The 12,072-nt window shown below is 43.5% G+C and overlaps 1 protein-coding gene across 7 annotated transcripts in view; it reads left to right on the top strand.

Moving 5' to 3' along the window:
* MYT1 (myelin transcription factor 1) overlaps positions 1-12,072 on the top strand; it is a 161,889-nt gene that overhangs the window by 94,084 nt on the left and 55,733 nt on the right. For all 7 annotated transcript variants that reach the window (XM_033153745.1, XM_033153743.1, XM_033153744.1 and 4 more), the window contains exons 9-11: positions 2,543-2,633; positions 7,062-7,175; positions 8,611-8,825. In XM_033153745.1, coding sequence (XP_033009636.1) covers positions 2,543-2,633; positions 7,062-7,175; positions 8,611-8,825 — 420 coding nt within the window. The remainder of the gene's footprint in view (positions 1-2,542; positions 2,634-7,061; positions 7,176-8,610; positions 8,826-12,072) is intronic.

The raw sequence follows: 12,072 nt of genomic DNA, 5'->3' as shown, positions 1-12,072 counted from the left end.
ACGTTCACACAGCGTATTATGCAGTGGGCAATAGAAGAGGATGTGCTCTACAGTATCTGGGACCGTCAGGGAGCATCTACAGTATCTCTTGTTTCTAGGAATGTTCCGGTATCTAGCCCTGAGAAATGCCGAGGTGAAGACATTCAGTCAGGCCAGCATAAATGCCCTACTTTGGGCTGGAATTATTAACTTAGTAACATAGTTGGGGGGTGCTTATTCATGTACAGTACTTAACTGTCTTCCAGTGAATCAAGTGGAATTTCAGACTGATCAACTTTTGCTAAATTCGGCTGCTAGCATTCATAAGATTGTTGCCATAGCTCTCCACCTGCTACCCCCCTGTTTTCTTAAAGACAAAATGAGGATAAGCCACCTCTGAAAATTCAGTTTCTTAAAAAGTATTCCATCTTGTCTGGAATGAATCAGACACTTCATTCCTACTGATTTCCATGAAATGTTAAAGGGGGGGGGAGAGAGATGTTTGCACTTATCTTTCCCCTCTTTTTAAATGTATGAGGTAGGCATGGCAAAACACAAAGGAAATTGAAAAGCCAACTTTCTCCTGCTATTAAATATAAATTGGTATTGGGAAGTTTCATATACTTTCTCCCCAAAGGGCAAATGTTTGTTATTTGTGGGTTTAATTCATGTCTTCATAACAACATCACAGGAATCGCTGTGTGCACATATGAAAATAAAGTGAAAATCTGCCTTATCAGTTCACTTCAAAGGTTTTAGACTTGAGGGAAAATGAGACAAGGGGACATCAGTAATTTTCTCATATGTGTGATTTAAAAAAAAGAAAAGAACTGAAAAGCAAATTAATTCCTTTGCTTTTAAGGTCATCACCGCGGGAGGTAGTAATCCTGAAGATTAAAAATATTTTTAAAAAATCAAAACAAAACAAAATAAAATAAGAGACTATAGATAATTCCAATTGCTTAAAAGTACCCGAAACAGATAGGCAGGTGAAGCGCAATGCAGTAGGAAATTAAAAGAAAAATATGTTTTTCTTTCTTTTCTTTTTTTAAAAAAAATCACATTTAAACTCATTCTATTATGGGACCAAAAAACCTTGCATGTGGCTTCCAGGGAGTTCTGCAGAGAGGGTTGGACTAAGTGCCTAAGGCAATGCCAGGTTACCATTTTCTGCAGCAAAATTATGGCCATTTCCAAGTAAATGTGTTTAGAATCAGGACAACAGGAGCAAACATCGTTTTATTCCTGTACAGCGGCATAGGAAAACTTTTTGCTGCCCGGGGCGGCGTGGAGTCACCCCCCTGGGGGCGGGGCATCACGGTGCGTGCTTCGTGACGCCACGACGCGTCGGATGCACTGCGCATGCCCTGTTTAGGGAAGTTTTCAATGTTTGAAGTTTTATTTTGTTTTTAGTGTTCTGTTGGGAGCTCTCCAGAGTGGCTGGGGAAACCCAGGCAGATGGATGGGGTAGAAATATTATTATTATTATTATTATTATTATTATTATTATTATTATCACACCGCTCAGAGATTGGGGATGGTGTGCAATAACATATTGTATTACTTGTTGGTAGATGGACACGTTTTGCATTGTGTCTGGTTTTATTTCTTTATTCTTATGGCATTTAAAATCTTTGTAAGTTGCTCTGAGGCTCTTTTGTAAAAAGTGATGAATAATTTTAATAAGAAATATATTATTATTATTAATAATAATAATAATAATAATAATAATAGTGCCCCCTGGCTGAAAATACGTGGCTGCACAACTGTAGACGTTAACTGCTGAGCTTCTGCAATAGAACCGCTTCAAAACTAGTTCCCTAGACCATCTAAGGACACACAGAATCAAAACTCAAGTCAATGGCTCACATTTCATATTCGTAACCACTAGGCTATATCAGTTTGGGATGTTTATTTGATGCTCTCACCCAATTGGATAGGAAGCTTACCAGAGCCAGAAAGAACCTGGGGAAGCTTCAGGGCTCTACCACTTTATACAGGTGAAACTCAAAAAATTAGAATATTGTGGAAAAGTCCATTTATGTAAGTAATTGTTTTCATTAGCTACTGGAGTTTAATATATGAGATAAGACTCATGACATGCAAAGCGAGATATGTGAAGCCTTTGCTTGTTATAATTGTGATGATTATGCCGTACAGCTGATGAAAACCCCAAAGTTGAAAATGTTAATTTGGGGTTCTCATCAGCTGTACGCCATAATCACAATTATAACAAATAAAGGCTTGACAAATATCTCGCTTTGCATGTCATGAGTCTATCTCACATATTAGTTTCACCTTTTAAGTTGAATTACTGAAAGAAATGAACCTTTCCACGATATTCTAATTTTTCGAGTTTCACCTGTTTATGCAATTCCGCTATTACCAGCTTTGGTTGGTGCAGGTGAAGGATATGGGATGAGGTGCTTGGACGAGCCCAAACAACTGAGACCTGATGAACCATTTGTTTTCTCTTCTTGCTTTCTTTAATCGTGTTGTGGTTTTTCCCCTTCCTCCTCTTCATTCTACACCCCACCCCCTTTTTCCTTCCTTTATAATAAAGTCCTGGCCATGCACGAGAATGTATTAAAATGCCCGACGCCAGGGTGCACAGGACAAGGCCACGTGAACAGCAACCGCAACACTCACCGAAGGTATGTGGTTCTCCAGACCCTGTTAATTCACAGCCAGCAAGAGCTCAAAGTTATCCTAGAGCCAATTTTAAAACTGTTCAGGATAGGACAACAGAAGTCTTGGGTTCAAGAAGGCATTTTGGGGCAGAAAGGCATAGCATTTGGTGATTGTACATCTATGAATTTCTAGCCCAGATCTAAGCAGTGTGAACCTGCAGGAAAGATGATAACAATTCTGCCCTACCACATGTTGGCATATAGTGACATGCACATGCATGGAATGGTCAACACATAATCATATTTGCAGGGCTTAATTGCAGTGTAGCAATTCTCTTATACGATACAAAGCGGTTTCAGAAACAGATACTATAGATTCTGTCTGGATTCCGATAAGCGATGGTGGCTGCGGGCCGCCAGTGGAGGATAACGCTGGTCTTGGGTTTAGATGAGGAGGCATGGAATTAGCTGGGCGGATGAGTGGTGGAGGGGGCTGGTTTAGGGTTGGCCTTGGCTGAATAAACCGAGCCTGTTGCTGAAGTGGTGGAGGCTGGCGATGGAGAGCTGGAGCAGCTGGAAGGGTTGGACGAAGTAATGGAGGAGGCTGGTTCAGAGATGTTACAGGGGTTGCTGGTGTTGGAGTAGACGCCTGGGCAGGTGGAGAAGACCCTACACACTGAGGGGTCTGTGGGATCTGGGCCTCATCTTCATCATCAGTGGTCTTTCCTGATGGCACATTAGTATTTTTTGTGTCCTCCCCTAAAGCAGAGGCATCACCATTAGAAGCCAGCGTTCCTTGTTCTGCTTCCCACTCCTGCAATACTATAGATTGTAATAGTTACAGGTGGGTAGCCGTGTTGGTCTGCCATAGTCGAAACAAAATAGAAAATTCTTTCCAGTAGCACCTTAGAGACCAACTGAGTTTGTTCTTGGTATAATCACCAAACTTAAAACCATGGAGAAACCTGGTCTGAACAAAGACATTGGATTCTTATCTCATTATACATAACAAAAAAAGCTATCTTTAGCCATCTCACCCCTTGCCTTTCCCTGCAAGACTAATTGCAGCCGTTAAGAGTCGTCAACAGGTTTTCCACACCTATCAGCTGATCACCCATTCCCACCACCCTTCTGAGTAATACCCCTCCCCACGCCCTCACTATATTTAAGGATCTGGTGACTTCTGTTTCAGTGTATCTGAAGAAGTATGCATGCACACGAAAGCTCATACCAAGAACAAACTTAGTTGGTCTCTAAGGTCCTACTGGAAAGAATTTTCTATTTTGTTTCGACTATGGATTGTAAGACCTGTTTGGGAAGGGAATGTGTCATATGGAAATGCATGTAAGAATCTAAGCAATCTCTAAGAATTGTTTGTTTCCCTAGAAAATATTGAGAGCAACAGGATCAGGTTAAGAACTGAATTTACTGAATCAAAGGTGGCAGAGCACATACAGTTGCTCAGTTTGTTAAACGTTGTTTGTGCAGTGGGCTGGGGACAAGAAGCGTACACTTTTTTGTGGGCCTAGATCAGAAGGGGGGGAAAATAGATATGTTTCTTCAATTAATTGAGAAGATCAATTTGGCTTTAAGCACTAGCCAGCGAGCGAAGGAAAGTGGAATTAAATTCTCCACTGCTGCTGATGTGCAAGGCAAAGACTTTCTCAGTCCCTGTGGTCTGAGAGCTCCCCCACATCCTACTCTCCCCTTCCTGCAGGTGATATTCAGATCCCCTTGTACGGTGAAGGATAAAGTGTGGCAGGCACAGGGCAAACTTTTGGCACAATAGTGGCACAAGCTGCTTTTGAGATGGATCCGGCCTCAGTCCATCAAGGTATCAGGAGCCTGAACTGCATGCAATAATTTGAGCATCAGATTCCATGAGTTGCTTTGATGCTCGTATAGAAAATAACACATAAGCAGCCTAAGAGTTGTGTCCAAAATCCCGCTAAGTGGCCGGTTCTATCAACACAAGGATTTCTGCTTCCCCTTTCCTCCCTGCATGTCTCCACCCCAAATTTGTCCTGGGGGTTACCCCCAACCCTCTGGAACAGATTTGGGGAGGGTGCAGGTTGTACATGCAGGGAGGAGTTACAGGTGGGTAGCCGTGTTGGTCTGCCATAGTCGAAACAAAATAGGAAACAAAATAGGAAATTCTTTCCAGTAGCACCTTAGAGACCAACTGAGTTTGTTCTTGGTATGAGCTTTCGTGTGTCTGAAGAAGTGTGCATGCACACGAAAGCTCATACCAAGAACAAACTCAGTTGGTCTCTAAGGTGCTACTGGAAAGAATTTCCTATTTTGTTTCCTATTTTGTTTCGATGCAGGGAGGAGAGAGGGGAAAGTTCCATTGTACAAGAGTAATGGAATGAGTGTATTGGATACCGACCTAAATCACTGTAGCTGACTATGGTTGTCAAGTTGCAATGTGGAGAATTCTTTTTAACTTTAATTCCATTGCCCGGTTTCTTGCAAGAGTCTTGTGGCTCGTCTCAGCCTGCGCTTGCCACCCGCCCTATCCAGTCGTCTCCTGCTGAAGCAAATTGGAATTTTGGAATTCATTTTTGCCCCACGCCATGCAGTGGAGGGGGACTAAGCAAAGAGGCATAGCAAGACACGGAACGGTTTTTCTCTAGAGTATGTCCAGGTGGCAGCCTGCCAGCCCTAATTAACTGAACACATTTTTGCTGGATTATGCAAACATAGATTGCTTCCCAAAAATAAGATTTGTGGCCAGCTCAGTTTAAGTCCTGGATTATGGAATTCATAAAGCTGCCATCTACGTTTCCTATTGCCCCGGGGAAACAAAGGGTGGAATTCAACATTGCGCTGTTACGATGGTCGTCATTATTTTATTTTTCATTTCGTATGCCGCTTTATATTTTAAAGAGGGAAAAAAAAACCCTCAAAGCATGAACACATCAAATGAAACAATCCAGAATAAAACAAATTCAAGCTTCAAGGAAAGTATTTCAGATCCCTCTCTATGTGACATTTTGCTTTCTCCATATTTAGTTACCCACTTGATTTACGTAGCTGCCACATAGCAGATGGCAGCGTGGTGTAATGGTTAGAGTGACGGACTAGAACCTGAGAGTCCAGGGTTCAAATCCCCATTTGGTCATGAAGTCATTGGTGCAAGAATTTCTGCTTCCCGGATGGAGCAATCTCCCCTGTCCTCCCTCTGTGAGCTGTTCTAGGGGTACTTCTGACACCCCCAGAACTTATATGGGGGAAGCAGAATCATAGAGTTGGAAGAGACCCCAAGGGTCATCTAGTCCAACCCCCTGCAATGCAGGAATCTCAGCTATAGCATCCATGACACATGGCCATCCAACCTCTGCTTAAATACCTCCAAGGAAGGAGAGTCTACAACCTCCCGAGGGAGACCATTCCACTGTGGAGGAGCTTTTACTGTCAGAAAGTTTTTTTTTTTTTTTGTATGTTTAGTAGAGAGGGGAAAGTCCAATTTTGCTAGCAAGACTCACTGTGCCAGCTCCCACTAGATTTTAATCTGACCTCTGCCATGCAGTCACTAGATGGCTTTAGGCAAGCCATAACGCTTACCCTTCTTCCACTTCCAATATGAGAATAATACTTACTGACCCATTGTACCCATTTCTTGCATGGATTACAGCAAGGGAATGCATGTGAACTACCTTGAACACTCTAGAGCAGCCTTCCCCAACTTGGTCCCCTCCAGATCTTTTGGGGCAGGGACGGGTAAGAATTGCAGTCTAACATTGGGATGGTACCAGGTTGGGGAAGTCTGCTGCAGCAGACCCTCCAAGTGTCCCTCTTTCCCGGATTTATAGAAGCTGTCCCAGTTTCTGATTCGATCCCAGAATGTCCCGCTTTTCCTTAGGACGTCCCTATTTTCATCAGAGAAATGTTGGAGTGTGTGCAGTTACGCAATGCCCATGCAAAGGAGATAAGTAACTATACAGTCATACCTCGAAAGTTGAACAGAATCCGTTCTGGAAGTCCGTTTGACTTCAGAAACCAAGGCACGGCTTCCAATTGGCTGCGGGAAGTTCCTGCAGCCAATCGGAACCTGCGGAACCCACGCCGGATGTTCGGGTTCCAAGGAACGCTCACTTCCGGGTTTGCAGCGCTTGGGAGTCAAAACATTCGACTCGCAAGGCGTTCGACTTTCAAGGTACGACTGTACAACCTTTAGAAGACATCTGAAAGCAGACCTGTATAGGGAAGTTTTTTAATGTTTTATTATGTTTTTATATGTGGCTGGGGCAACCAGTCAGATGGGTGGGGTATTATTATTATTATTATTATTATTATTATTATTATTATTAAAATAGGACGTCCCTATTTTCATCAGAGAAATGTTGAAAGGTTTGCCGTAGAGTGCAGTATTTCTATTATTACTTTCCTCCATTCTTCTCTCATGCCGTTTTTCCGTTCCTTCCTTCCTTCTTTCCTTCCTTCCTACAGCTTATCCGGGTGCCCCATCGCAGCTGCTGAAAAACTAGCCAAATCGCACGAGAAGCAGCAGCCCCCAACTGGTGACCCATCAAAGAACAGCTCAAATTCTGATCGGATACTCAGGTAAATGGCGACCTGACAAACAGATTCCAAGGCACCTGCTCTTCTTCCCTCCCTCCCTCCCCCCAACCGCCACCAATAATATAATATCTCTGAAAGAACAGCAAGTCATCACTTATACAAGTGCCAGCATATCTTGTTCCTGCTGATGCTTTTCTTACTGTCAAATGTCTCTGCAAACAGTGAAAAAAAATTAAAAAAATGTAATTGATGTTCCTAGGCAGCGCACGGGAGGACAACAAATAGCTTCTGTAGCATCAATTAGTGCTGAGACAACAGGCCAAAGGGTTTTTCACAGTGCAGCCATACTGCGTCCGTACTGATTACACTGGCAGAGAATTACAGCTATCATATATTGACATTATGAGGGTGGGGGCAGAAAGCCACAATCCAATATTTCAGTTTCTGTTGTATGTTAACACATCCCCAAACCCTTTTGTTTCTTAGACTGTGTAGCTTTCAGGAGCAGAACCTGTCTCTGATTTAACGATCAGAGAGTTTAACATGCTTGCTCGCGCTACCCTTTCATCAGCTGACTACAGATTGTGGCAGCCAGACTAGAAACGGTTATATATATATATATATATATATATATATATATATATATATCTTTATCTTTCTCTTTCTCTTTCTCTTTCTCTTTCTCTTTCTCTCTCTCTCTCTCTCACTCACACACACACACACACACCAAACCTCTTCCATCATGGGCTTATAAATTTGGAACAAACTACTACACTGCGTAGTAGTAGCGTTTCTGTGCGCTGCTCTGGTTCGCCAGAAGCTGCTTAGTCATACTGGCCACATGACCCGGAAGCTGTACGCCGGCTCCCTCGGCCAGTAACGTGAGATGAGCGCCGCAACCCCAGAGTCGGACACGACTGGACCTAACGGTCAGGGGTCCCTTTACCTTTACCTTTACTACACTATGGGTGGAATCCAGCATAGCACAAAGTCTCTCCCATCAGATTTCTTCTTGCACAACAGAATATTCTCCCCTTTCTTTACCCCCCAATGCACACCTTAAATTTGTTCTATGGGATCCCCCAACCCTCTGGAACAAGTTTAGGGAGGGTATGTGGTACACAGGCATGGGGAAGAATGAATTCCTGTTGTGCAGGGGGAAATTCTTGTCCTTGACTAGACATGGTAGTTACAATCATTTTTTTAAAAAAAATGTATTATAATCCTCTTGCCAAAAAAATCCCCCACCCCTGCTTATAGTATTCCTTCCATCTCTAAATCTCACCAGGTGGGTTCCCCTCCCCACAATAGATGTGATATTCTACACTGTCTGTGTTAAAAGTACCCACTGCTTTCCTTCTCACAAGCAAAACCGAGAACTCGTCTTTTGTCTTTCAAAAGTCTCCCCGCAAAATTTCACCTGGTATGGAAAACATTTTATGCGAGTCTCAGTCTCTAACTTTCTCGTCCTCCGCAGGCCGATGTGCTTTGTGAAGCAACTGGAGGTGCCTCAGTACGGGAGCTACAGGCCCAATATGGTTCCTGCCACGCCAAGGGCCAACTTGGCCAAGGAGCTGGAGAAGTACTCCAAGGTCACCTTCGATTATGCAAGTTTTGATGCTCAGGTTTTTGGCAAACGCATGCTTGCCCCAAAGATTCAGACTAGCGAAACCTCACCTAAAGCCTTTAAATGTAAGTTGGGGCTGGTCACGGACACTGCTTTGGAATGTCCTGGAGGGTGTTTTGTTGTTTCTTGTTGGTGGTGCATAAGTATTGCCCTGTGCTGGATCTGACCAAAAGTCGATCTGTTTTCTGTTTTCACAGAGCAACTACATATCCCCATGGTTTACCCCAGACCACCACTGAACCAGGGGGTTCCATTTTGCTGTTGTAGCTAGTAGTCACTGATAGTCCATACATTAGTCTAATTCCCAAAACACAGCTAAGCTATCGGCTGTCACCACATCCTGTGGCAATAGATTTCATGAACTAATTACTTTTTTGCAGAATTACAGCCTGTTGTCTATCCTGAACATTCTGTCAATCCATTTCATTGTGCAAATCTGTGTTTTAGTTATTTACAAGGGACAAATTAACTGTTACCTGCAAACATGTGTAATGTAACCCAAAGGTCCTTTTTTTGCCTTGAAAAAGCAGCTCAGGCAAAGGGTGGTGTTCAGTGTAGAGCTGGCAGATGGGGGGGGCTCTTTAACCCTTCCCTGCCCAGTTTATCTCTTCCACATCAACGTATAGCCAACCACTGGGTTTCAAAGAGATGTTTTGTAGGTACAGACTTTATCCCTGATCCTGGTGGTGGTAGCCTTTGAAAATCAAGTACATAGGGTTATATCCAAATAAGTTCTAAGAACATAAGAAGGACCTGCAGGATCAGGCCAACATCCTATTCTCATGGGGAGCCCAAAAGCTAAACCTGAACACAAGAGCATTCTCCCCTCCTGTAGGGTTGCCATATCTCAAAAAGTAGAAACTAGGACACCTCGAAGTTTTTTTTTTAGGAATATCCAAAGATTGTTGAGCTTTTTCTAGACAATTCCTCAAACTGTTGATTTTTATTTTATTTTTTTACAAAAAAGTCGGTTGACTTGCCTAAGATCCAGAACGGAGCGCCGCCTTTTGGAAATTCCCCCAGGACGTCAATTCCGCCTTTGAAATCTCAGTAATGTCCGAAAAAATCTGGCAGGCATATGGCAGCCCTAACTAACCTCTTGCAGCATCCAGCAAGTGGTATTCAGACACATACTGCCTCTACGGAGCATAGCCATCATAGCCTCATCCTCCAAGAATTTAGCTAATCCTCATTTTAGCCATCACTGCCTCCTGTGGGCGTGAGTTCTCATACCGCATTGGCCCCAATATAAGCCACACCCGCAAATAAGCTGCACCTTTAAAATCCATGGGGGGGGGAGGAGAAAAAAGACAATACCACAAATAAGCCGCTCCCTTAAAATTCCACAGGTACTCACATCCGTTCCATTTTACCGTATGTCTGTTTCAGCAGCGATATCGTAAAAGCCAATTTTTGTAAGGTTGCAAATTTAACTGTTCGCTGTTGGAATTTGGGGTGGGGGGGGGTGGGGGAGTGTGGCTTATATTCCAGCCGATCCAGTAATTTAACTATGCACTTTGTGAAGAAACGCTGTCATATACCTATCCTGAATTTTCCAGCATTCAGCTTCCTTAGATGCCCACCAGTTCTAGCATTGCAACTGGGGGGGGAGAGAGAAAATTATCTAGCCACTTTTTCCATGCCTTGCGTAATTTTATAAACTCCTATCAAGTCAACTCCTACTCGCCTTCTCGCTAAGCTAAAAAGCCCCCAAATGCTACAGCCTTTCCTTACAGGGCAGTTGACCCCCCCCCACTTGATGATTTTGGTTGCCCTTTTCTGAACCTTCTTGGAATGGGCCCAGTGAAATGAATGACCAACTTAAATGAGTCTACTCTGAGCAGGATATGGTTGGATGCAATCCATTGCTCTCTCTCGGCATAGCCTTCTTCCTGGGTTCTGTTTGTAGCAGGATGCTGGTTACCATATTTTTCGCTCCATAATACACACTTTTTTCCTCCTAAAAAGTAAGGGGAAATATCTGTGCGTCTTATGGGGTGAATGGTGGTCCCTGGAGCTGAATCGCCTAGGGGCCAAAAGAGGATTGTGCTTTTTATTTTACAAAGAGAAAAGGGGGTGTTGAAAGGACCCCGCTCAGCAGCTGATCAGCAAGAGATCGGGAGAGAGATAAGAGTCCCGGCTCCCTTTCAGCCCCGCCCCCTTGCCCAGGCCTCCATTGTTGAATGTGCTGCAGAGGGAGGTAGTTTGTTTCCCCAGAGACATGTGACATCTGTCTGGAAACTGTAGAAATGGCTCCCTTTCCTTAAGAAGCTGTAGAAATGTGAGTTGAACCCCATAAAAACAGGGCTTTTCCTCTTTGCTTTTCCCCTTTTGCAAAAAAGCTGCACAAATCTGAGCTAATCCTTAAAAAAATCAGGGCTTTTCCCTTTGCAAAAAAAGCTGCAAAACATTGAGCTGATCCTCAAAAAAACAGGGCTTTTCCCTTTCCAAAAATAGCTGCAAAACTTTGAGCTGATCCTCAAAAAAACCCATGGCTTTTCCCTTTGCAAAAAAAGCTGCAAAACTTTGAGCTCATCCTCAAAAAAACAGGGCTTTTCCCTTTGCAAAAAAGCTGCACCACTTTGAGCTGATCCTAAAAAAACAGGGCTTTTCCCTTTGCAAAAAAAGCTGCAAAACTTTGAGCTGATCCTAAAAATAAAAAAAAAAACAGGGCTTTTAGAGGAGGAGAAAACGAGGTGTGCCCTATGGTCCGCTGCGCCCTATGGAGCGAAGAATGCAGTATATGTAGAGAGAGAGACTCATGTGAATCTTTGAGCAATTGTTCTGTTGTGGGAGAAGGAAAGCTCTATGCTTTTCTGAGGGCAAGGGGAGCGTTTTGATCCCACAAGGCAAATACTAGTGTGAAGTGTGCGCATTTTCATCCTGCTAAATGCGTTCCGGTGGGCGAGGAAAAGAAAAAGGACAAAGAGGCGAAGCTTTCCTCTTTCCCACCCCTTTGAATTCCTTAGAGGCATGCAGCAATACAGTTTTAATGGAGAAGATTGCAGAGTTCTGGGAACTTGATGGCGCACTCAGTTAGTGGCTAAACCTTTCACCTTAAAAGGACCTGCTCATATATTTCCCGCTCTGCCCGACAGCCCGGTTTCTTTTCGCATCATTTTATGCAGCAATGTCATTGGTTAAGAAAAGATGAAGAGCCTTCCTGGATCAGATCAAAAGGTCTAGCATTTCTAGTGACCAATTAGATGCTTTGTGGGGAGGGCAAAAGCAGGATGTGAAGAGGCCATCGCCCGCTGCATTCAGTAGCCTAAGGGTTTATGACAGCCCTTGTGGCTAACACTGTTTGGGGGG

The sequence above is a fragment of the Lacerta agilis genome, chromosome 6 (assembly GCF_009819535.1).
Source record: "Lacerta agilis isolate rLacAgi1 chromosome 6, rLacAgi1.pri, whole genome shotgun sequence".
In the NCBI taxonomy this organism is placed as follows: domain Eukaryota; kingdom Metazoa; phylum Chordata; class Lepidosauria; order Squamata; family Lacertidae; genus Lacerta; species Lacerta agilis.
The sequence above is the reverse complement of the archived record's forward strand: the minus strand, read 5'-3'. Positions and strand labels throughout refer to the sequence as shown.